Here is a 27,311-nt window from a genome sequence, read left to right on the forward strand (position 1 = left end):
AAAAAAAAAAAATCGGTGTTTGTCACATTTTAAAAAACATGTTTGGCAATTTAATGGGCAAAAAATTGGGTATCTGCTTGTTTTAAATTGCAAATCCCTGATTGCTAGCGAAATTGAGCAATTTTTCATATGTTGACTTCTCAGCTCTTCTGGGAGGATCTTTAACAGATCCTTCCAGGTCCTTTCCATATTTTCCTTTTGAATTGTCTTTTTCCTAACTTGTAAGGATACTTCATGTGATAGAAATATTAACACTTCGTTCTGTGTATTTTAACTATTGATATTTTCTCCCAGTTTTTCACTTTTAGTTTTATTACATTTAACCATTCAGAAATGTTTCCTTTTTCAGTTGTTTTTTCCCCCTTCCTTCATGGCTTCTAAGTTTTCTTTGATTAGGCAGACTTTTCATCTCAGAGTTATACATATTTATTTTTTTCAATACTTATATAAGTATTGAAGTATAAGTATTTTAAAAAGGTGCATATTAAATCTCTTTCTGTTTTATATGATGTAAGGTGGGTATGTAACTTTCTTCTTCAGAATGATTCGCTGGCTTTCCCACATGATTTATTGAATAATGCTTCGTCTGTTTAATGGAAATGCCATTTATAGGCTGTATGAAGTTCCCTGTATATGAGGATCTGTTTCAGGGCTTTGTTCTGTTCATTTACAGTTGACCCTTAGACAACTCAGGTTTGAACTGTGTAGGTCCATTTATACCTGGTATATTAAAATTTTTGTAATTCTTACACATTATATTTTCCATATGAACTTTAGGATTATATTAATTTTATATTAGATGTATTTTAGGGTATTAAATCTTTGTCTTCAGGAACATAACATAATTTGCCATTTATTCAGTTTTTGTTTTATGATACCCAATAAGTTTTTTTGGTTTTCTTTTCTTAGGGCTTATATTTTTCTTATTAAAGTTATCCCCAAGTATTTTAGAGTTTTGAACATACCTTAAGATAGCATTGTAAAATTTTTACAGTAAATTTTTAAAGTAATGTTCCAAGTATTTCCTTTATAAGTGTGGTATTTTAGTTAATGTTCTGTTTAATTAATAGCTGTCAAATTACTGATTTCCTCAAAAATTAAAATAGGATAAAAATATCACATAAGTACAATTTTTCTTTGATTTAAAGAGGATTTAAGGATCTTTTCATTTATCTATGAATGGCTCACTAGTTTTTTGAATTCTGGATAAACAGAATTTATTGAATGACTTTCTGTTTTTTTGTTTTTAATCTTTTGTCCTAAGGTTGTTTCAACTATAAATACAGAACAAGAATACTGCCCAATAGATGGATGTATTAAAGAAGATTCTTTTATGGAAAAACTTCAGCCTAAAAAGTATGTTCCATGTGCACTTATTTTAGTATTTAAAGTTCAGTATGTTTCTGAAAGAGTTATTTTAGAATTATTGATTAAAGGTCATTCTTAGATTAGTGTTTCTAACCCATTGTTTACAGAGAGCTCTTTAAGTTTATAATTTGAGCTGTTAATGAAATGGGAATCCAGCTCCTAAAGAAGCAGCATTAGTTTGTCCTTATTTAAAGTGAGGCAAAAGAAAGAATGCAAGATTACCATTTTTACACTCTGTTTAATTGTTTTAGTCTCTTTTGCCTACCTTTAGCTCTTCCAGACTCTTTCCTGTTCTGTGGTTCTTCATTGCCTGTCCAAATAAAATCCAAAATCCTTTAGGCTAGCAGTCATGACTTTTCACATTACTGCTGCAGTTTCTCTGTCCAGATTTAAATGGGTGCTTAGAAACCAACAGAAGAGTTATTTCTTTGGGTACTAAAAGCAGTTAGCTAAAGTCTGGCAACTGGGTATTGATAGAACCAGCGGTAGCACTCAGGCTCATTGAATGCAGGTACTGCTCCCAGCTCCTCTATTTGTATTCCATCAGTCACTTCCTCCATAAGCTCTGAGTGGAGTGATTAGAATAAATCTTTAGGAATCTTTGTGGCTCTGTGTGAGTCATAACATATAGGAACACCTACATATCTAGCAGATGACTTACTGTGTGAGGGAGACCGACTTTAAAAGGGCAGTAAAGATTGTGCACCCGCTCCAGAGGAGGGAGCCCCTGCTCAGCTCCAGCCAGTCACTGGAGCTGTGTGTTGAGACCATCCCAGTGGTCCCAGATTATCCTTTTCTTTTCCAAGACAAAATAGAAATCTGGACTTCTATGTGAAACTTCCTTACTTTTTAACCATCATGCAAGTCAAGTCTGATTGTACTTTTGTCTAGGTATGTGTAATGTCAAATACAGTTGCAAAGTAAAGTTTTACTTTCAGAAGTAGATGAATCTGTTTTAGGTACCCCATTTTTTTTCCAAATTGCCATTTTTTAATTAGTTCTCCATGTCAAGTGTACTTACGTTAGAAACTCCTATTTCCTAATTTCAGTAGAGTTTGGTTTAAATAGTCATATATTTTAAAATAGAAGTATTCCTTGATACATGATGTATTTCCTTCCTGATTTGTCTTTAATATTTTGAAACAGGAATTGAATGATGGACTCCTTATGGCTAATGCATTCACATATGTTTTCAAGAACATGAATATCCACTTTTTAAAGTAATTGAATGTTTAAAAATTACCTAGTGTATTATTCTATGAGAGGAACATTTAATCATAATAAACTATTATAGGCTTATGATTAACTTATTCAGCAAACACTGAGTGCTTACTGTGTGCCAGCCAACATAGGGATATAAAGATAAAAATAGGCCGAAACTCTAGCATCTGTAGACAAAAAATGCAGCTTACTCTTCCGTTGAAATTAACTTGCCTAGTAAATTCATTACCTTTATGTACATAAGGCAGGCCTATAAGTACATTTTTTAATAGCTGGCATTTGTGTGTATAAATACTTTAATTGAGCTTAGGACAGTTCAATGATTACCAACATCTCTACCAAAAAATATCCGGGAAGGAGAGATGATTAGGAAATTAAAGCACAATTTATACTGTAAACTGTTATTTTTAGGAATTTGTTGAGAAGTTGAATTCTTGATTAAAATTGTTTTATGTGAAAGCGTATTTAGTCATGGTTTTCCTCTCTTTGCATATCATAGATAATTGAGAACCCACTGTAAGTGTTCTTATAAGTCATCATAAGAATTATTTTTTTTTTTTTGCGGTACGTGGGCCTCTCACTGTTGTGGCCTCTCCTGTTGCGGAGCACAGGCTCCAGACGCGCAGGCTCAGCAGCCATGGCCCACAGGCCTAGCCGCTCCGCGGCATGTGGGATCTTCCCAGACCGGGGCACGAACCCATGTCCCCTGCATTGGCAGGCAGACTCTCAACCACTGCACCAACAGGGAAGCCCAGAATTATTTTTGATAGAGGGTAAAAATCAGAAGATGTAAATCATTATATAAATGTTGATACTTAAAATAATGTACTTGACATTTTTCCAGGATGAAGAATTGTTCTCAGGACTTTAAAAAGACTGCTGATCTACTAACTGTTGGTTTAGAACATTCAACCTCCACACACGGGACTGTTTTGAACCCATCAACTGTAATAGAGGTATGAAAAATGTAATTCATGAAGTGAGATGAGGCCAAACATTTTTACTCTTCTCTGGTAGCTTAACTTTCCTCTCCTCTCAAGGGTCCTATAATTATAGATTGTTTTGGAAGCTTAAAGGTAACAGAGGTAAACCTACACTCCTTGCATGAATCTCTTGTTTTATTCTAAACTATGTCTCAACAATTCTCTTTTCTTCCCAAGGCAGCCCATTCTACCTTTGACCAACTCTGTTAGTGCTCTTGATATTTACCTGTATGTAGCTGCTTCCCTTTGAACCTACTTACTGAATTCAGATTCTGTGAAACTTGTGTAAAGTACAAGTTTCTAAATTCTTTTCTTTTTTAAGATTTTTTTTGATGTGGACCATTTTTAAAGTCTTTATTGAATTTGTTACAATATTGCTTCTGCTTTATGTTTTGGTTTTCTGGCTGCGAGGCATGTGAGATCTTAGCTCCCCGACCAGGGATCAAAACCACACCCCCTGCAGTGGAAGGCGAAGTCTTAACCACTGGACTGCCAGGGAAGTCCCACAAGTTTCTAAATTCTAAGTGTGATTTTCCAGTTGTTTTAATGACAACTAAAAGGCCTAATGGCACTCGTTGATGATGATGTAATTGTTGTTGGAAGATTTGAATTGTACCAGTTACTACTTTTGATGACTTTAAATAATGTATTCTTTTAATTGAAGGTTAGAAACAGAATAAATTCCAAAATGCAGTTGAATGGAGTATTAAGTGTTTTTGTTAAGGAGATCATTAGTGGGCTGGGAGAGGAGAGAGCACTATCTTCAGTGTTTAAATCTTACTGTAGCCTAATCATAATCTTGTTTTCTTAAAAACTATTACTTTTTACATGTATTTATTTATGGTCACGATAAAATTTTCAGGTAGTTTTAAGTTGCAAAATGTTTATAGGACATAATCCCATTTATTCAAAAAGATAGCTAAAAAAAGAAATCCAGAATGCTATCACCAAAACTCTAAAATGTTCTTTGTTGCTTGTTTTCAGATTTCTGTAATTTGTCTATGTTGCTTTTGTAACCAAAACGGTAGCTTGATGTTTCTGCAACTAATACAGTATATCTAAGCATCTGTTTTTATATTTTGTATTTGTATGTGGTCCCCCTCCCCCTTCTTAGGAGACTGAAACTGTGGAAGAAATTGATGAAGCATTGAAGGTGGCAGGGAAAAATTTTGAACAATTAAATATTGCTATAAAAGTAAGCATTCTGAATGATCAAATTCTATCATAAATTAAGGCATGTTCTCTTTAAATGTGTGTATTTAGATGTAACATCACTGAAGGTAGAGCTTAGCACTGAGTTATTAAGTATGATAACCTAATGAGAGAGAAACGTACAAAAGAATAGAAAACTCTCATGGCCTGCTAGGATTAGTCTCCTAGCATTGTTGTGCTAGCAGCCTACTGAAATTGGAGCTCTATTAAGGAACTCATATTTCTGCTTGCTGCGAGCTGAATTTTGTCTTGGAAGCATTGCAGATCACCCTTCTAACATTGCTCATTATTTGGCTGTATACTGTTACACTGAGTCTTATGTTCTTTTCTTTCTTACCTCATCACCCAAGAGAGAGACTCGCTCATTTATTGACAAACAGCAAGCTCCTTGAACCTAGCAATGGCAAATTTACAACCAGGGCATTCAAAAAGTTATAGCTGATAATGAAATTTAAGACTTCAACAGATGAATTTGGGAGGGGGGTAAAAATTCAACCCATAACAGGTTCATGTCCTTCTCACATGCAAAATACATTCAGCACATCTCACACCCCCAAAATTCTTAACCTATTTCAGCATCAACTCTAAGTCCAAAATCTCATCTAAGTATCTTCTAAATCAGGTATGGGTGAGACTTAGGGTATGACTCAGGCTGGGGCAAAATTCCTCTCCAATCTGAATGTGTGAAACTAATAAATTATCTCCTTCTAAAATACGTTGGTTGGGCAAGCAAAGAATAGACGTTCCCATTCCAAAAAAGGAAGAATTAAAAGGAAAAAAAGAAAGATCTCAACCAATGATTCTTTGTTTAAAAATATAAAGAAGGGCTTCCCTGGTGGCTCAGTGGTTGGTAGTCCGCTTGCCGATGCTAGGGACGCAGGTTTGTGCCCTGGTCCAGGAGGATCCCACATGCTGCGGAGCGGCTGGGCCTGCGCGTCCGGAGCTTGTGCTCCGGCAACGGGAGAGGCCACAACAGTGAGAGGCCCACATACCGCAAAAAAAAAAAATATATATATATATATATATATATAAAGAAGTATGTAGAATAGTCAACATTTTAATTCAAGTATTTAAAAAATATTTTATATAGGTATAAATTTTTTTTTTTTGGCCGCGGCATGCAGGATCTTAGTTCCCTGACCAGGGATTGAACGCATGCCCTGGTACAGGGACTGCAGAGTCTTAACCAGTGGACTGCCAGGGAATTCCCTAATATTATATTTTAAGTTTTTATGAATTTAAGGAATCCTGCCAGAGAGAAACTCAGCTATCCAAAATGATCCATTTCCTGTACTGATTAAAAGTGATACGAATTTTAGAAAACTTGGTGGATTTTCTAGGCCTTTTTGCTAATTAATCAGTACAGAGTGCTAACAAAGATGTGATCTTGTTGACAAGTACCAGGATTTAAAGTTTAACCTTGTGACTTACTTTTATTATCTGATCTCTTGTGTTGTTACTTTGAAAAGTCCAAAAAGTACCTTTTACTTTAAAAATTATGTTGAATAGTACAGTTCCTACAAAATAAAAATACCAGATGAGGTCTTTGTATTATGTTCTTCCCAGGTGCTCGAACACATATACAATCAAACAAAAGAGGAGACAGTCAGTCTTATAGAGGTTCTGGAGAAACAGTTTGATCAGCTTTTCACTTCTCTTGATTCCAGGTAATAAGTTAAAACTATAGACTTAGTGCAACTGAAGCTTTTAACATTAACTTGTCATTTTATTTCTTTGTATAGACTGAAGAAATTAGTAAATTTTAAACAAGTTTGGAAGGTAATGGGTGGTCCCTACAGGCTGATGTTTACAGCCTCAAAATGAAGAACTATTTATTTATTCATTTAGGCTATTTGTCTTCTGGTCCCAAAGCTATTAAAATAAACAATTTCTTTCTTAAAGCAGTTAGCACAAAAAAATACTTTCTAATTCTGAATCCTGTTGTAGAATTCAGCGTACTTGGGAAAATGCAAACATACATTTTCATGTGGATAGTTCCATCACTTTTTTTTAGGTATTTGCATCAGAGCAAATAATACTCTAGTGATTTTTCTAAACAAATACCATACTGTTACATATCCAATCTTTTTAAAAAGTTGATATATATGATCTCAAATAATCTTTGATCACACTTTGCATTTCAAGAGACAGGCTCATAAAAGTTGTGATAAATATATTTAGAAATGGTACTTGCCTATTTGGCTCTTAGTTCTTTTTTTTAGTCTGATTAGGATGACTAGAACATATGCTCAACACTATGAATGTATCAGTTGATATTCTTTATTCCTCAATGCTGATGGTATGTCACATTTGGTATTTAATTATAACACTTAAGTGATAGGTCATGTGCATGCATTTAAAAAATACTTCTTAAAAGTAGTAAATATACATAATGAAGTTTACCTTTTTAAGCATTTAAAAATACAGTTTAGTGGTGGGGGGAGGGGTAAATCGGGAGCTTGAGATGAACATACACACACTGTATAAGATAGATAACCGACAAGAACCTACTGTATAGCACAGGGAACTGTACTAAATATTCTATGATAACCTTTTTGAGAAAAGAATCTAAAAAAGAATGAATATATGTATATGTATAACTGAATCACTTTGCTGTATACCTGAAACTAACACAACACTGAGTATCAACTATACACCAATAAAATTAAAAAAGTACAGTTTAGTGGCATATGGTAATTTTATGTTTAACTCTTTGAAGACTGCCAAACTGCATTCTATGGTGGCCACACATGATACATTCCCACCAGCAGTGCACAAAGGTTCCAATTTCTCCACATCCTCACCAACATTTGTTTTTTTTTTAAAAGATGAGCCATTTTCAGAATGTGAAGTGATGTCTCATTTTTGGATTTGACTTACATTTCCATAATGGCTGGTGTTGTGGAGCACATCTTTTCATGTGCTTATTAATTGACCATTTGTTTATTTTCTCTGGATAGGTATGTATTCCAGTCCTTTGCCCAATTTTGATTTGGATTATTTATTTTGTTGTGGTTGGAGTAGGAGTTCTTTATACATTGTGGATGTTAGTCCTTTATCAGATACATCATTTTCAGATACTCTCTCTCTTTCTGTGTCTTACCTTTTGTTTGTATTTTTTAAAAAAGTTTTTTATTGGAGTATAGTTGATTTACAATATTGAGTTAGTTTCAGGTGTACAGCAGAGTGATTCATTTACACATACATGTATTCTTTTTCAGATACTTTTCCATTATAGGTTATTACAAGATACTGAATAGGGTTCCCTGTGCTGTACAGTAGGTCCTTGTTGTTTATCTGCTTTATATAGGGTAATGTGTATCTGATAATCCCAACCTCCTAATTTATACCTCCCTCCTTTTACCCTTTGGTACCATATGATTGTTTTCTATGTCTATGAGTCTGTTTCTGTTTTGTAAGTAAGTTCATTTATATTATTTTTTAGATTCCACATAAAAGTGATATATGATATTTGTCTTTCTCTGACTTCACTAAGTATAATATTCTCTAGGTCCATCCATGTTGCTGCAAATGGCATTATTTCATGCTTCTTTATGGCTGAGTCGTATTCCATCATATACATATATCACATCTTCTTTATCCATTCATCTGTTGGACACTTAGGTTGCTTCCGTGTCTTGACTATTGTAAATAGTGCTTCTGTGAACATTGAGGTGCATGTGTCTTTTTGAATTAGAGTTTTCGTCTTTTCCAGATATATTCCCAGGAGTGGGATTGCTGGATCATATGGTAACTCTACTTTTAGGTTTTTTTTTTTTTTTTTTTTGCGGTACGCGGGCCTCTCACTGTTGTGGCCTCTCCTGTTGCGGAGCACAGGCTCCGGACGCGCAGGCTCAGCGGCCATGGCTCACGGGCCCAGCCGCTCCACGGCATGTGGGATCTTCCCAGACTGGGGCACGAACCCGCGTCCCTTGCATCGGCAGGCAACCACTCTCAACCACTGCGCCACCAGGGAAGCCCCTATTTTTAGTTTTTTAAGGAACCTCCGTACTGTTCTTCATAGTGGCTGTATCAATTTCCATCCCCACCAACGGTGTAGGAGGGTTCCCTTTTCTCCACAGCCTCTCCAGCATTTATTATTTGTAGACTTTCTGATGATGGCCATGCTGACCCATGTGAAGTGATACCTCATTGTAGTTTTGATTTGCATTTTTCTAATAATCAGTGATGTTGAGTATCTCTTCATATTCCTGTTGACCATCTGTATGACCGTCCTCTTTGGAGAAATGTCCATTTAGGTCTTTTGTCCATTTTTTGATTGTTTTTTTTTTTTTAGATATTGAGCTGTATGAGCTGCTTGTATATTTTGGACATTAAGCCTCTGTTGATCACATTGTTTGCAAATATTTTCTCCCAGTCCGTAGGTTGTCTTTTGTTGTCTTGTTTATGGCTTCTTTTGCTGTGCAAAAGCTTGTAAGTTTGATTAGGTCCTATTTGTTTATTTTTGCTTTTATTTCTTTTGCCTTGGAAGACTGACCTAAGAAAACACTGCTTCTGTGGCTTGTCTTTTCACTCTCTTGATAGCATTCTTTGATCCAAAAAAGTTTCTAATTGATGAAGTCCAGCTTATCTGTTTTTTCTTTTGTTGCCTGTGTTTTGATGTCATATGCAAGAAATCATTGCCAAATCTAACATCATGAAGCTTTTCCCCCCTGTGTTTTCTTCTAAGAGTTTTATAGTTTTAGCTCTTACATTTAGGTCTTTGAGTCATTTTAAGCTAATTTTTGTGTATAGTGTAAGGAAAGGGTCCAACTTATTCTTTCCCATGTGGATATCCAGTTTTCCCAGCATCATTTGTTGAAAAGACGGTCTTTTCTCCATTGAATGGTCTTGGCACTCTTGTCAAAACTCAGCTGAACCGTATATGTGAAGATTTATTTATGAGCTCTCTGTTCTGTTCCATTGGTCAATCTGTCTGTCCTTGTGGCAGTAGCACACTGTTTTAATGTGGCTTTGTAGCAAGTTTTGAAATCAGGATGTGTGAGCTCTCCAACTTTGTTCTTTTTCAAGGTTGTTTTGGAAGTTTAGGGTCCCTTGAGGTCTCATGTGACTTATAGGATGGGCTTTTCTATTCTACATGAAACATCATTGGGATTTTGATAGGGATCGCTTTGAATTGTAGATTGCTTTGGGTATTGACATCTTAACAGTATTAAATCTTCTGGTTCATGAACATGGGAGATCTTTCCATTTATTTTGTTTTCCTTACTTTCAGCAGTGTTGTGTAGTGTACAAGTGTACAAGTCTGTTGCATCCTCGGTTATGTTTATTCCTGAGTATATTCTTCTTTATATTCTGTTGTAAAATGAATTGTTAATTTCCTTTTCGGACTGTTCATTGTTAGTGTGTAGAAATGCATCTGATTTTTTGTTGTGTTCATTTTGCATCCTACATCTCTGCTGAATTCGTTTATTAGACCTACTAGTATTTTTGTGGCATCTTTACCTATAAGATCATGTCATCTGCAAAAAGAGATCATTTTCCAACTTCTTGTAAATTTGAATGGCTTTTATATCTTTCTTTTTTTTTCCCTATTTACTCTGGCTAGAACTGACAACGATATATTAAATAGCAATGGCAAAATCTCACATCCTTTTCTTGCTACCGTTCTTAGAAGAAAAGCTGTCAGTCTATCATCGAATGTAATGTTAGCTGTGAGTTTTTCTTATATAGCCTTTATTATGTTGATGTAGTTTCCCTCAATTCCTAATTTGAGTGTTTTTATCCTGAAAGGTGTTGAGAACGTCACATCCTTTTTCTCTATCATTTGAAAGGACCCTGTGGGGGGATTTTACTTGTTTCTGTTAATGTGGTGTATAACATTAATTGATATTCATATGTTGAAGCTTCCTTCATTCCAGGGAATAAATCCCACTTGACATGATGTGGTATTCTTTCACTATACTGCTGATTCAATTTAGTAGTATTTTATTGAGGATTTTGCATTAATACTTGTAAGAGACATTAATCTATAGTTTTCTTATAGTGTTTTCATATGGCTTTGGTATGAGGGCAATGCTGGTCTCATAGAATAAGTTAGGAAATGTTTTCTCTGGCTCTTCAGTTTTTTGGAAGAGTTTGAGGAGGATTGGTGTTAATTCTTCATAAAATTTTTGGTGAAGCCATCTAGTCCAGGGCTTTTCTTTTTGGGGAAGCTTTTGATTACTGATTCAATCTTCTTACTTTTTTTTGGTCTGCTCAGATTTTCTGTTTCTTCATGATTCAGTGTTGGTAGGTGGTGTGTTTCTAGGAATTCGTCCATTTCGTCTAGCTTATCCAATTTCTTGGCATACAGTTATTCACAGCACTGTTTTCAGATATTTTTTGTCTGTAAAATTGATCATCCTATGCCTACTTTATTTTTGATTTTAGTAAGTTGGCTCTTCTCTTGTTTTCCTAGATAGTGTAGCTGAAAGTGGTCAATTTTGATCTTCTCAAAGAACCACCTTTTGGTTTCTTTGATTTTTCTCTATTTTATCCTATTTATATACTTATTTCCACTCTAATCTTACTACTCCTTCCTTCTGCTAGCTTTGGGTTTAGTTTGTTCTTTTCCGGTTCCTAAGGTGTAAAGTTAGGTTGTTGGTTTGCCATGCCTTTTTTAATGTGTTTACAGTTGTATATTTCTCTTTTAGCTCTGCTTTCACTGCATCCCATAAATTTTGATACTTTGTTTTTCCATTTTCATTTGTCTCAAGATATTCTCCTTCTGTTTTTTTTTCTTTGATCCATTTGTGTTTAGTAGTATGTTATTTAATTTCCACATATTTGTGAATTTTCCAGTTTCCTTCTATTATTGATTTCTAGTTTTATTCCATTGTGATCAGAAAAGATACTTTGTATACTTTCAGTCTTTTAAAATGTATTAAGAGTTCTTTTTGCCCTAATATGTGGTCTAACATGGAGAGTGCTCCATGTATGCTTGAGGAAGATGTGTATTGTCTGTCATTGGGTGGAGTGGGTTTTTTTTGTTTTTTTTTGTTTTTTGCAGTACGCGGGCCTCTCACTGTTGTGGCCTCTCCTGTTGCGCAGCACAAGCTCCGGACGCGCAGGCTCAGCGGCCATGGCTCACGGGCCCAGCCGCTCCGCGGCATGTGGGATTTTCCCGGACCAGGGCACGAACCCAAGTCCCCTGCATCGGCAGGTGGACTCTCAACCACTGCGCCACCAGGGAAGCCCTGGGTGGAGTGTTTGTATGTTAGGTCCAGTTGGTCTACAATGTTGTTTAAGTAGTCTGTTTCCTTACTGATATTCTGTATGGTTTTTCTGTCCACAGTTGGAAGTGTAGGATATTGAAGTCTCCACCTATACTTACAGAGCTCTCTCTTTCTCCTTTATTACATCAACGTTTGCATCATATATTTTGGGCCTCTGATGTTTGGTACATATGTATTTATAATTGTTTTATTGGTGAATTGACCCTTTTATCAGTCTATAATGTCCTTGTTTGTCTTGTAACGGTTTTTGACTTAGTGTCTATTTTGCCTGAAATTAGCATAGCCACCCTAGCTCTCTTTCGGTTACTATTTGCATAGAATATCTCTTTCCATCCATTCACTTTCAACCTATCTTTGTCTTTAGATCTAAAATGAGTCTCTTATAGACCTAACTATATGCTGTCATTAAAAAAAACCCAGGCTTCTCTGGTGGTGCAGTGGTTAAGAATCCACCTGCCAATGCAGGAGACACTGGTTCGAGCCCTGGTCCGGGAGGATCCCACATGGCGTGGAGCAGCTAAGCCCATATACCACAACTACTGAGCCTGTGCTCTAGAGCCCATGAGCCACAACTGCTGAGCCTGCGTGCTGCAGTTACTGAAGCCCGGGCCCCTGGAGCCCGTGCTCTGCAACAAGAGAAGCCACGGTTATGAGAAGCCCGTGCATCACAACGAAGAGTAGCCCCCACTCACCACAACTAGAGAGAGTCCACGTACAGCAACGAAGAACCAACGCAGACGAAAATAAATTAAAAAAAAAACTCACTTTTCTTCCACTCTCTGCCTTTTAAAAAAATTTTTATTTTTATTTTTGGCTGCGTTAGGGCTTTGTTGCTGCACGTGGGCTTTCTCTAGTTGCGGTGAGCGGGGCTTATTCTTCTTTGTGGTGTGCAGGCTTCTATATATGTCCAATAGCTTTTTTTGACATTCATTTCCTCTATTACTACCTTCTTTTCTGTTTATTTGATTTTTTTTTGGTGGTGACACATTTTGAGTCCCTTCTCATTTCTTTTTTGCATATTCTATAGTTAGTTTTTTGTGTGGTTATCATGGGCATTACAAATAACATCCTCACATCTATTTTGAATTGAAGCCAGCACAACTGAATTGCATACAAAACCTCTACTTTACATTTCCACCCCTTCTTTATGTTTTGTTGTCACAGTTGCATCTTTATACGTTGTGTATCCATTGACATAGCTTTATAATCATTTTATGTATTTGTTCTGTAAATGCTGTGGAAAATATAGAGGAGTCATAAACCAAAATTACAATAATAATACATTTTGTATTTGCCCATGTATTTACCTTTTCCAGAGATGTTGATCTCTTTCATTTTAACCTGAAGGAGTCCCTTTTGCAAAAAACCCCGAACGATCTGATTTAAAAATGGACAGAGGGACTGAATAGACATTTTTCCAACGAAGACATACACCTGGCCAATGGGTACCTGAAAAGGTGCTCAACGTCACTAATCATCAGGAAAATGCAAATGAAAACCACAATGAGATATCATCTCATACCTGTTAGTATGGCTATTCTTGAAAATACAGGAGATAACAAATGGTAGCAAAGATGTGGAGAAATGCAAACCCTTGTGTATTGTTGAGTATGTAAATTGCTGCAGCCACTATGGAAAACATATGGAGGTTCTTCAAAAAATTAAGAATCCACTAATTCTAATTCTGGGTATTTATTCGAAGAAAATAAACACACTAATTCGAAAAGATATATGCACCCCTGTGATCAATGCAGCATTATTTACAATAGCCAAGATAAGGAAACAACCTAAGAGTCCATCAATGGATGAATGTTTAAAGAAGATGTGGGGTGTGTGGGTGTGTGTACACACACACACACACATACACATAGATGTCTTTGTATGCAATGGAATATCACACAGCCATTAAAAAGAAGGGAATCCTGTCAGGCCCTAGATGTGGAGAACAGATTGGTGGCTGCTAGAGGTGGAGACAGGGGTGGACGAGGTGGGTGAAAGGAGGCAGAAGGTGCCGCCTCCCAGTTACAAAATAAGTGTGTCGTGAGGGTGCGGCGCAGAGCGTGCGGCCGCAGTTACTAGCATGGTGTCACGTATTTGAGAGCCACTAAGAGAGCAGGTCTTGAACGTCCTTGTCACGAGAGAACTCTGTAACTGTGGTGGTGGATGGCAGCTGGACATTTTGCAGTATATGCAATTATCAGTTCATAATGCTGTACGCTGAAATTAGCACAATGTCATATGTCAACATACCTCAGTTTTTTAAAATAAAATTTTTTAAGTTAAAATTGTTTTGAAAAAGAGAATTGGGCATTTGCAAAAACAGCCACCTCTCCCAGTCTTTGCAGACTGTTTGCCTGTGCAGCTGAGTTTTTGGATCAGCCTGGGTGAAGGCTTAAGGTACTTTGAGGTCTTCTCTGAACATGTATCTTGCATGAGTGTGGCTTGTTTGACTCCTTCGTATTCTTAGCTCTTTACAATGTCTTAATTTCCTAAAGCATCTCACCCCAGCTTCTCCTTTGAGCCTCAGGCGGGCTGTTGTGTGTCTGTATCTGTGGTCTCTGCTGCCAGAGCACCTGTAGCTGTTAGTCTCTCTGCAGCCTTCCCAGCCCACTTTCTCTTGGTGCCTGAGTTCCACATTAGGTAAAACAGCTCTTCAGGCAGCCTCCAGACAAATTAGGACGTTGCGAATAAGGTTTGCTGCGGCCCCTTCGGAGGGAAAGTGTTGGGAACTGCGCTGCTGTCTCCAGACCAGGACTGCACCACGCTGAGCAGGGGTCTGGGCGGGGTCAAGAAATGAAATTTCCTACTGATTTGACTGTGGGTTTCTCTCAGTTGCACATTTGCTTCATTGCTGTATACCTTTGTCCACTTCCCAGAGTCCTATAAGATTGTTTTAACCAGTCTTTGGCTCTCATTTGAAATCTCCATTGGGGAACGAGGGCTTAGAGTTTCCTAGTCTGCCATTTTGCTGACATCACTCCCTGGGCATGATTTTTTTAGGAATCATCTGGAACTTATCAAAATGACCACTTACCCCTAAAAAAATGATTTTCATAAAGTATATATATAATTACTAAAAGTTTTTTGGAATACTTCTTCACCTTCAGAGCCTTGTCACATTCTTATTACTCTTCAGTGTGGCAAACTCTCCTTTTTTGAGGCCAGATTTGATTTTAAGGAAATCGTTTTATTTATTTGATGAATAAGCAAGTTAGACACTATAATTTTTGGTCAAAATATCTTAATTTCCATAATAATTAATTCCACCGTAGACAGAAAAATTTTTGAGAAGTGAGGCACAAATAATGTAGAAATAACTCTGTGAGCTTCGTAAGTGATTACTTTGAAGATTATAGTTAATCGCTACCTAAGTTTTGGTTTGGTGAAGTCTATTTTAAAGTCTCATTATTTTTTATATAAATTTATTTATTTTTAATTTTTGGCTGTGTTGGGTCTTCATTGTTGAGCGGGGGCTGCTCTTCATTGTGGTGTGCGGGCTTCTCATTGCGGTGGCTTCTCTTGTTGTGGAGCATGGGCTCTAGGTGCAGATGCTCAGTAGTTGTGGCACACGGGCTTAGTTGCTCTGTGGCATGTGGGATCTTCCCAGAACAGGGATCGAAGCCATGTCCCCTGCGTTGGCAGGCGGAGTCTCTTTTTTTTTTTTTTTTTTGCGATACGCGGGCTTCTCACTGTTGTGGCCTCTCCCGTTGCGCAGCACAGGCTCCGGACGCGCAGGCACAGCAGCCATGGCTCACGGGCCTAGCCGCTCCGTGGCATGCAGGATCTTCCCAGACCAGGGCATGAACCCATGTCCCGTGCATCGGCAGGCGGACTCTCAACCACTGCGCCACCAGGGAAGCCCAGTAGGCAGATTCTTAACCACTGTGCCACCAGGGAAGTCCTGAAGTCTCATTTTAAATTCATGTAATATGTATCTGCTTATGAAATTCTAAAATGTCTAGGTAGGTTCTTGTGAGAAATGAGTACAGATATGTCTTTGTAATGGCACAAGTGACTGCAAGATAGCCAGGATTTCTCTCTTACTTTTAAAAGTGATAGAATCATCTAGTGTCTGTCATACCTCTGCAGTTCTGTGACAGCTGTATCTGTGACATGATAACTGTATCCTTCTACAAAATTTACCTTTTTTCTAGTTATACGTATGTAGCTTTCAACTATAATAGATTTCTGGGCTTCCCTGGTGACACAGTGGTTAAAAATCCTCCTGCCAATGCAGGGGACACGGGTTCGAGCCCTGGTCCGGGAAGATCCCACATGCCACAGAGCAACTAAGCCCGTGTGCCACAACTACTGAGGCTGCACTCTAGAGCCCATGAGCCACAACTACTGAAGCCCATCCACCTAGAGCCCGTGCTCCGCAACAAGAGAAGCCACCACAATGAGAGAAGCCTGTGCACTGCAACAAAGAGTAGCCCCCGCTCACCACAACTAGAGAAAGCCCGCGCACAGCAACAAAGACCCAACGCAGCCAAAAATTAATTAATTAATTAATTTAAAACTGTAATAGATTTCAGGTCAGTTGAATGCCTCATTAACCATGTTATTTAAGTTCATAAAGTAGTGAATTTACCTTTTCAATACTGTTGAGTTACTTTAAATTTACTTTCATAAAAATGTTTATGAAATACTGAAAAATAACTTTATCTTAAATGAAGGAAAAAGAACCTGTGTGAAGAGGTAGTAAGAAATACGGATGATTACTTATCAAATATAATAACGGCTAAAAGATATATTGAAGTGAAAAAAAATGATTTGGATGCAGCTATGAAGATAGCAAGAGAATTAAAATCCACACCTTCTCTAAGAATATACTGTGACCTGAATCAGGTAGTTTTAACAATTCATAATGTGAATTATTTCTGTGGTGGCTTATATTACCTACTTTGGAATATAATATTTAAGACTTAAGAAGAATTTATTTTTCAGATTATCCTAATTTGCATTGGCATCAATTTAGAATTCTTAGGTGTTTGAATTCTAAGATAAACATTAATAAACTTGTTTGGCCTTTTATTATTATTTACCACTTAGGGAAATGGTGCAGTAAAGTCTTTTTAACACACAGTCTGAGAACATGTAGGATGACATTGAGTCGAAAGTTGTTTCTAGGACAGTTGAGTAAAAAATGAGGACAAGTAAGAGTAGCAAAGTAAATAGGACTATTTTCTTTTTATAAACAGTTAGGTATGATTGTCAACTCTTGACTTAGAAACTTATCAAGATGCCATTTAGGTTTTTCTCCCAGCCCCCCCAGCTGTGCACCTCAGGAGACAAGGTGATTCAACTCTGCCCTGTCATCTAATCATGTGCCTAGAATTAGGCAGCAGTAGAAACATGTTTCTTATGAGATCGTTTGGCAGGATGGGGTTAACCATTGATCCTCTTTGCTGATTTCTGTCTTGCTCCCTTGGGGTGTAGATCCTACTCTGTTGTCTTTGAATCTTCAGGGCATCATTACCCATAGATGATCAGATATTTGGATTGAACTGAAATATAAAATAGAAGCCATTGGTTTACCTGCCTCCAGAGTCTTGAACTTTGAAGGAGAAGAGTTTGCCACCATCTTACTTGACCAGGCCTCCCTCCAGCTGTAGTTCTAAGAATAGTAATAGTTCCTGTGTATTACATGTGAGGCATTAGGAGGTGAAAAAAAGTAAAATTTGGTCTTTACCCTAGTTAGCTGCATTAGGAAGATGGGGGGAAAAAAAAAAAGAGAAACGTTTGAGGACAGCAGTGCAGGTGCAGAATGAATCTGATCAGAATTTTCCCTGATCACGTAGCTGTATCCCATGTATTAACTAGTGTCTTTTGTTATCTGTTAATACATATCTTCAAAAGATTTTAAATTTCTTTTGGGGAAAAATTCATAAACTCTTATTTGCATCCCTCCCTTTGCTTGCCTAAAATCAAACCCTGAGCACATTAATTAGTGAAAATACCTAAAGGGTATAGTTTTTTTCCTAAAATCTTACTCTGTTTCAACGGTATTTATAACAAAGCAAAATGCACATGAGTGATACTTCTCTTTTGATTTTAGATTATCTGGACTTTGAAATTAACATTTGAGAGCGAATTGTCACAAGTCAGCTCTCTAAAACTAAGGAACTCTCCCAAGTAAGTAAGTTATAATTCAGGAGAGCGTGGTAATTAAATATAAAAATGTATTAGGCTAGATTTATTAAAATAACAAGCAGTTATAAATTGAAAATTTGGGTCAAAAAATGTTTCCCAAATTAGCAACCAAATTAAAATAAGTGTAATTTGTGATAAATTAGAAAGTTATTTAAATGTTCTGTCTTTCAGAGTTTTTAATGTTAGCAACTAATTTTTATTAGGGAAAGTAATAAACTTGTATTAGAACATTTTTTAATGCTAAGTATTTAATTTTAGGTTGAATATGAATTGCAGTGAGATCATCTGTATGTTCAACAATATGGGAAAAATTGAATTTGAGGATTCAACAAAGTAAGTATGAGAATGGCAATATGCTATTAGTGTCTGACATGGTGTAAGGGACAGAAATACTATTTGAGACAGAAAAATTGATGTTCAGTGTAATATTTATGATTCAAAACCTGAAAAATAATATAAAGGGCAAAATGGTTACTATCAGTTAAATTCCACATAAAATATTTAAGAATTAAAAGACGTAGAAGGGGTCAGTATTCAATGATATATATCAGAGTCATCTTTTTTTAAAATAAATTTATTCATTTATTTATTTATTTTTGGCTGCGTTGGGTCTTCGTTGCTGTGTGCGCTCTTTCTCTAGTTGTGGCGAGCGGGGGCTACTCTTTGTTGCGGTGCGCGGGCTTCTCACTGCAGTCACTTCTCTTGTCACGGAGCACAGGCTCTAGGTGCACGGGTTCAGTAGTTGCAGCATGTGGGCTCAGTAGTTGTGGCTCACGGTCTCTAGAGTGCAGGCTCAGTAGTTGTGGTGCAGAGGCTTAGTTGCTCTGCGGCATGTGGGATATTCCCGGACCAGGGGTCGAAGTTAGTACCTTTTTGTCCCTGTATTTAACAAACATATTGCTGTTATCTTACACCTCATTCTGAGTTAATCTGTCGAATCCGCATTGGCAGGTGGATTCTTAACCACTGCGCCACCAAGGAAGTCCTCCGAGTCATCTTTGAGATTCATTCATTCAGCTAGCATTGAACACTGATGTTGTGCTAGGCACTAACACCCTAGATACTGAGATTTATGCAGAGAAGTTAAACTAAGTAGACAATGATACACATAAATAATAAAGTACATAATTGCTATGATAGTAGTTTGTGCAGAATTTAATGGAGATGCAAAGGAAGGAATGATCAGTTCTTTGAGATGTAACGGGTCTTGCAAAGAGGAGATTTTATTTGCCCTCATCCATGAAAAATGAGTAGCAGTTGGAAAGGAAGACAAAAGGGAGGCAGGCATCTTTGCAGAAAGAACTGTATGGGTAGTGAGATCACATACTACATTCAGGGACCTGCATGTATAATTCCATACGGCAGAGGATACATAGAGGCTGAATCCTAAAGACTTTGTTGTGTAGTGGTATTTAGACTTCATTTCTTAGACCTGTGCTGTCCAATATGGTAGCTGCTAACCACGTGTGTTCATTTAAATTTAAGCGTAAATTAATTAAAACTAAATAAAATGAAAAATTCAGTTCTTTGGTTGCAGTAGCCACATTTCAGGTGCTCAGTAGCCATATTTGGTTAGTGGCTGTCAGATAGTGCAGCACAGTTTCATTATTGCAGAAGGTTCTGTTGGACAGCACAGCTGTAAATAATAGAAAGCCACTAAAAGATTTTTAGCATGAAAGTAAAAATAATTAGGTTACGCTTGTAGAAGATAACTCTAGTGACCATAGAGGGTTCTTTGGAAGAATATGAGGCTGGAGGCTGAAGGATGGGTTAGGCTGTTATATAAATAGTCTCAGCAAATGATGAGAAACCAAACGTAGGTAGTAGCACTAGAGAGGAACAGATAATGACAAATGCTGAATAGGGAAAAGTGGTGTAACTTAGTAACTGTTCGGGTGTGGGGAATGAGGAAAAGGGAAGCATCCTCAGTGATTTATAGGTCTATATTTGGTGATGAATTGTGGTATTATTCACCAAGTTTGGAAATACAGGAAGAAAAGAAGTTGGGAGGGGGAAGATAGTGGGATATGTTGACTTACTGTTGTTTACTAGGTATCTCGGGAGAAATGTCAAGGGAAGTGAGCTGTATGTGCTGAAACTTAACAGGAGGTTCTGAATTTCATTCTTGGTTTAGGAGTAGTCAGAATGTAAATGGTTTAGAAACCCCCAAAAGAAAATAAGTTTATTCAGTTGTAGGTGGTATGACTCCTAAGGAAATCGTCTCCCAACAAGCATCACGTTCATTATTCTGAGGAAATAATGAGGGTCCAGCCCACAGCCTTACAAGCTCAGAAACAGACATGAGCAGATCTTACTCTAAGCCGGGTAAACTCATGTAAGCCAAGTTCAGAAAACTGACATATAGTCAGAATGCCAGTTTATTAACTTAAGGGGCAAATATAATTGACACAGGGACTAGAATACTTACGTTGGCATTCTTTTCCAATATCCAGACAGACACAAGAAACCAAATCATCAGAAGTTGCTTTGTTGAGGTGTTTTCCGAATAAAGGGAATAAGGTTTATCGAATAGCTGAACAGTGTTGGTCCTGGACAGCCCGTTACATTCCTTTCCCCCTAGGGAAGACCTTGCCAGAGGCCTCAAGTACAGTCCTTTGGCTCAGCTCATCTTCCCCACATGTGGAGCCCTGGCCTCTATTTGCCTCTGTGACTTGACTTTTTGCACTTTCGTGGATGATCATCCTTTCCAGGCAGTACGTTCTTCTAGATATTTTCATAACTTGAATATGGTTACTATCAAATATTTTTAATACCAAAGGGTATATTGTCTCTCTAAGAGTCTGTATTGATCTTGCCTTGGTTTTAAATTTAACTCAGAAGGCTTTTAAATTTCTTCCTAGTTTTTAGGGAAAGTATCGCTGTAGCCTGCCTCTACTGATGATGGGTGGTAATTAAAGAATGGGTTTGCCCAGTGAGAGCAAGTATTGAAGTGCGTCAAGGACAGTGCCCTGGAAAAAATATTAAATTTTACGACAGGGAAAGGGTAATCTGCAAAAAAACAAAACAAAACCAAGAAGGGGTAGGAGAGAGTGGTGTTCTACAACTAAGAGGAGAAGTCTGTGAGACAGGTTGATTGGCGGCATTAAATGTCTCAGTAAAGCCAGACAAGAGTTACTGTAAAAAGAAATGTTTTAGATTACAGGGTTGTCAACCTATATGAATCCTCAGAAGGTGTTTGGACTTTTAGTCAGTGTGTATTAAGAGACGGGTAAGTTAGGTCTGCTGAATCCAGTTGGCTTTTTAGGTTCTTATTTCTGATTTCATTTGGCTTTTTTTTTTTTTTCCAAATTTATTATTTATGTTTGGTTGCGTTGGGTCTTACTTGCTGCACGTGGGCTTTCTCTAGTTGCGGCGAGCGGGGGCTACTCTTCGTTGCAGTGTGCGGACTTCTCGTTGCGGTGGCTTCTCTTGTGGAGCACGGGCTCTATGCATGCAGACTTCAGTAGTGGTGGCTCGTGGGCTTAGTTGCTCCTTGGCTGTGGGATCTTCCCGGACCAGGGCTCGAACCTGTCTCCCCTGCATTGGCAGGCAGATTCGTAACCACTGCGCCACCAGGGACGTCCTCATTTGGCTTCTTAAATGGTGATCTGTGAAGAACCTAAATGTGTCATGGGTTAACGAAAATTAAAGCTTTTGAGAATCTCATTTTTTTGATAGAATATCTATACTTTTAGATTTGATAGCCCGTATCTGTGTGGATTTATGAAGAAGATAGAAAAATTTGTAGAATAGTGGCTATTGAATAATCATATCCAAAGGATTCAGACTGATGGTGATTTTTGGCCTAGATGGAGGTTTCTAGTAATTTTCTCAGGATTGTACCTCTCACTGCTTCCTACACTTTATTTTTAAGCTAGTGAATTAAAAGAAGAAATAATCTTAGCATAGTTTAAAATCAAACACCTAAGCCAAATTAAAATTTGGATAATTGAAACTGAAAACCTATATCCACTGTCCTTTTAGGATCAGATCACTGTGATATGACCGTATATCAAGTTCTTTCTTCAGGTTCTCATTGATTTTACCTCTTGTTGGCCTTTCAAAACCCTTGGGCTTGCTTGGGAATGGGCAGAAGTTTCGGGATAATGGAAATGTTCTAAAATTAGATTGTGGTTATGGTTACCAACTCTAAATTTAATAAAAATTAATTGGATTTTATAGTGTGTGAATTATAACAATACAGCTGTTTAAAAAAATACCTGTGGGACACCTATACAACTTTAACTCTTTGTATGTGTCACAATACTGTCATGTGGAAAGGGAATGGTTTTAAGGTGGTTATAAAAAAATTATGAAATGATTTAAAGTAGCCTCTGTATTTTTAAACAGATTTGATCCTCAAGAAAGTGAAATGGGACAGAATGTTCAAAAGAAATATAATCATAAAAAGGAATTTTCTTGTAGTGATACATACCCATCACTAGAAAAGAAAAAGGTTGACGTTTCTATCCAAACTAGTGAAGCCCCCCCACCAACTCCTTTGCAACGGGAAAGCAGTGATACGCATTTAGAAGCAAAACACTTCCCGCCACAGAGCAAGGTTGTTGCAGTAACCCCCTGTGAAACCCTTGCTGCTCTGCCTCAGGCGGGACCGAGCCCTGATGTGATCATCGAAGAAGTCATCGAAGAAGACCTGGAAAGTGAGTGAAAATAGAAAAGCAAGGAAACAATATATTGTGTCTGGAATTAGAAACGAAGTTAGTACCTTTTTGTCCCTGTACTTAACAAACATATTGCTGTTATCTTACACCTCATTCTGAGTTAATCTGTTGATTCCATGCCCCTACTTTCACATTTTCCAAAGTTAGGATAATTTTTAATTTAATAATATAGCTAAACTCTAATATTTGGTTTAATTAGGGTGTTTGACTTTTTAGTGTTCCACATACAAACCTCTATAAAAGATGAAAATACTATAAATAAATGACAACCATATTAGAAGCAGTCTGATGACTTTGTTCTTAAATTTAAGAACAGCATATCTTAAATCTTTGTTCTGAGATACAGTCCTTTATAAAATGAACAAGCGTGAATGTAGTAGCATCTGTTAATAATGTTCGTTAACATTTAAATGTATCATAATTGTTTGATTAGATTTCCAATGTTGGTGTTCACCCCAATACAAAAAAAAGGACATGCTGTTTTCTCTCATTTCCACAATATTATTATTATCTCACATTATCTCAGTGAGTTAAGAGAACTATCAGGACTTGGCCTGCTGATACAAGGGGGTCTTGCCCTTCCAGTCTTTTGCCCATTCAAGTACAGCTTTTTAAACAGTATGTTAAGTATGCCATTGTCAGCATAATAAAACTAAAAACAATTGCCTTTATTTTCTCTCTTGACGAAGCATGCTTCACAGATTATCTTGTGGAGACACCTAGATATCCAAAAGAGCCTCTTCAGAAAAAATCATCTGTTCCTTTTGGGTCAAAAGCAGGTACGTTAACAACTCTGAACTTGTTGAAGCAGAGTTAATACATAGTAACTCTTATGGAGAGGGAGGCAGTGAGTAAAATGAATTTTACTAATAACTAAAACTTAGTTATTTATTTATTTTTGCCACGCCACACGGCTTGTGAGATCTTAGTTCCCCGACCAGGGATCAAACCCAGGCCCACAGCAGTGGAAGCGCGAGTCCTAACCACTGGCCCTCCAGGGAATTCCTAAAACTTCTTCCTTTTTACTGTTATAAGTTCTGGCTGTTACTGGCAAAAATATTTCTGAAATTTATAACACTTCTCTCAGCTGTCTCCCCAGCTACACATACTTATCTCTTTACCTCATCCTCAGTATGGGTATTATTCTGTGTGATCTGTATTGGATAGGTAAAATGATCTATTTGTTCAGTTTTTATCATCTATCTATACTTCAGTTCCTCCTAGTCTTTGTTCTTTAAACATTTTTACTAGATATACTAGGACACCTACATTGTTCAAAAATTAAATATATATGTATTAAAATACCCTGTGAACCTTTTCCCCAACCTATTCCCATTCCATTTGTCTCTTCCTCCCTTCCAGTTTCTTTATTCATATTTGAACAAATACACATATATTATTTTTCTAATTCTCATTTTTGGTTGTTTTTGTACACAAAACATAGCATACCATATACACTGCAGTGTTTAATTCCTTTCTTTTTTCCTTGTTTTTGTTTTGTTTTTGTCTTTTTTTTGGCCACATCACATGGCATGCGGGATCTTAATTCCCCAATCTGGGATCGAACCTGTGCCCCCTGCAGTGGAAGTGTGGAGTCTTAACCACTGGACGGCCAGGGAAGCCCCTTAATTCCTTCCTTAACATTATATTCTGGAGATCTTTTCATATCAGTAGAAACACTTGGCTTAATTACTGCTGTATACAAAAAGTTTCTCACTGTCCTTTATTCTGCCCCACCCTTACTTCCACCAAAACACACATATCTCCCCCTAAATGCTGCTCAGTATGTTGTCTTTCCCAGACTTTTTTTCATACTTCTCCAGCCTGATTTAAGATTCAAAGTGGCTATGAGCTAATTATTAGTTCTTTCAGTTTAGTATAGTTTAAACAGGATTTTGTTTCTATATTAGAAACATCGTTATCAATGGGGTTCTGAGTTCCAATTATGTTTATAAATAAATTCTGAAATTTTGTTGTAATACAGTAGAGTTACAGCATATACCCTGACTTTAGAACCCAACTAACTACTTGAACTTCAGTTCCACTTATTTAACATATTTTGCAAATAAAATAAAAGGTTTGCAGTTCAGGTTGCTAAAGAAATCATTGTGGAAGTGGGATGTGTTTGTTTTATCAGTCTAGTTACTGTTTGGGGTTTGGGTTACCTTTTGTGGGCCCAGGTATTCTAGAGTTTGCCGTGCTACAAGACACATTCTTTCAAAGGATACTGCATTCAGTTTCTGTGAATTCTTTCCTGACTTTTGGCTTATTAATGTGGTTTAAATATTCTCATCCAGGTTCTCCAGAGCTAGTTTTTGTAAGCCATGTAATACATCCTTGCCACTTCTACATTCGGAAGTATTCACAAATAAAAGATGCAACAGTATTGGAAAAGAAGGTGAATGAGTTTTGCAGTAAGAGTGTATACCTTGATCCTTCAGACATTTTGGAGCTAGGTAATGAAATATTACTCTAAGTTAAAATATGAAGCTTATTTAAATATTATAATATTGGCCAACCCATATAGACTTCTTGTAATACAGATTTGTGCAAGCATAAAGGTTTTGGAATTATTTAACATAAGTTCAATTTTATTTAGGTAACTTAGCTAAGTATTAAAATCAACTGTTTTTTTTTTCTACTCAGAGTTACCTAGTAGTAATATTATTACAGTATACAGTATACATAACTCCAGTATTTTTAATGTCATTTAAAAATGATTTTTAAATATTTTTAATATCATTTGCCAAGTTTAACTGGAGCCATACTAATTTGGAGCTTGCTTTTTTTTATGTTCTTTTCCATTATGGTTTATCACTGAATATTGAATATAGTTCCCTGTGCTATCCAGTAAGACCTTGTTGTTTATCCATTCTATTTATAATAGTTTGCATCTACCAACCACAAACTCCCACTTCATCAAATACCAAATATGGTATTTGTCTTTCTCTTTTTGACTTCACTTAGTATGATAATCTCTAGTCCATCCATGTTGTTGCAGATGGCATTATTTTGATCTTTTTTATGGCTGAGTAGTATTCCATTGTATATATGTACCACATCTTCTTTATCCATTCATCTGTCACTGGACATAAAATTGACTGTTGAGTGAGAGATACACAAAAACTCCATTATGGAGTAAGGTGAGATATTTTTAAAATTACAAAACCCATGATGGGTTATATAATTTGTCCCCTCATCTCCAGAGAAAAGTATTCCTCTGAGTGTTCCTCGTAGTACGACTACCATCCCTTGCTGTCTACATGTGAATGTTGAAGATGTCGTTGAACGCCCGAGTGAGATAGATGCAGGGCAGTGGCATCCATTTCCTAGGGTCACACAGAGGGTAGTTGGTAAATTTAATCAGTCCATCTTAATTCTAAGGCTGTGTGTAATTTGCTGTAATTTAGGCTTTCATTACAAACGTTTTCCTTGTAACACTTGATTAAATTTGATTATACTCTGTAATAAGATGAAGCTATGATTTGTTTGATTTATTAATAGAGCATTTTTCTCATTCTATTAATATCAATGCCTACATATAACTAATACCAAAAAGTACTATATTGTCTGTTCAGCTTTATATAGTATGGGTTTTTTTTTAATTTTTTAATTTTTTGGCTGCATCGGGTCTTGCTTGCGGCACGTGGGACCTTTCATTGCAGTGCGTGGGCTTCTCTAGTTGCAGTGCATGGGCTTCTCTGTAGTTGTAGCATGTGGGTTTTCTCTCTCTAGTTGTGACGCGTGGGTTCCAGGGCATGTGGGCTCCATTGTTTGTGGCACTCGGGCTCTCTAGTTTGAGGCACGTGGGCTTAGTTGCCCTGCGGCATGTGTTATCCTAGTTCCCCGACCAGGGATTGAACCCACATCCCTTGCATTGGAAGGGGGATTCTTTACCACTGGACCACTGGGGAAATCCCCATAGTAGTTCTTTAAAAGTGTTAACTAACTCTCAGCTCATCTTTGTAGCTTATCAGAATATCAGAAGACTAGAATCATCATATACTTCTGATAAAAATGAATAATAATTTTTAAAGTTAAAAAACAGTGTTTAGGGCCTTCTCTGGTGGCACAGTAGTTAAGAATCCTCCTGCCAGTGCAGGGGACACAGGTTCGAGCCTTGGTCCAGGAAGATCCCACATGTCACAGAGCAGCTAAGCCTGTGCGTCACAACTACTGAGCCTGTGCTCTAGAGCCTGCGAGCCACAAGTGCTGAAGCCTGTGTGCTCTAGAGCCTGCGAGCCACAACTGCTGAAGCCTGTGTGCCTCGAGCCCGTGCTCTGCAACAAGAGAAGCCACCACGGGACTTCCCTGGTGGCGCAGTGGTTAAGAATCCACCTGCCAATGCAGGGGACATGGGTTCGATCCCTGGTCTGGGAAGATCCCACATGCCACGGAGCAACAGCCTGTGTGCCACAACTACTGAGCCTGCATGCCACAAATACTGCAGCCCG

General features: G+C 37.3%; 1 protein-coding gene across 1 annotated transcript in view; it reads left to right on the top strand.

The window, feature by feature from the left end:
* Positions 1-27,311, top strand: part of RNF17 (ring finger protein 17) — a gene marked incomplete at both ends in the record, with an annotated part of 121,712 nt that overhangs the window by 18,532 nt on the left and 75,869 nt on the right. The window contains 10 exons of the mRNA XM_082859781.1: positions 1,265-1,356; positions 3,434-3,545; positions 4,687-4,767; positions 6,351-6,451; positions 16,699-16,870; positions 18,081-18,157; positions 18,434-18,508; positions 22,526-22,836; positions 23,547-23,636; positions 25,155-25,313. Coding sequence (XP_082715907.1) covers positions 1,265-1,356; positions 3,434-3,545; positions 4,687-4,767; positions 6,351-6,451; positions 16,699-16,870; positions 18,081-18,157; positions 18,434-18,508; positions 22,526-22,836; positions 23,547-23,636; positions 25,155-25,313 — 1,270 coding nt within the window. The remainder of the gene's footprint in view (positions 1-1,264; positions 1,357-3,433; positions 3,546-4,686; positions 4,768-6,350; positions 6,452-16,698; positions 16,871-18,080; positions 18,158-18,433; positions 18,509-22,525; positions 22,837-23,546; positions 23,637-25,154; positions 25,314-27,311) is intronic.

The sequence above is a fragment of the Leucopleurus acutus genome (assembly GCF_964270905.1).
Source record: "Leucopleurus acutus genome assembly, chromosome: 18".
Classification (NCBI taxonomy): domain Eukaryota; kingdom Metazoa; phylum Chordata; class Mammalia; order Artiodactyla; family Delphinidae; genus Leucopleurus; species Leucopleurus acutus.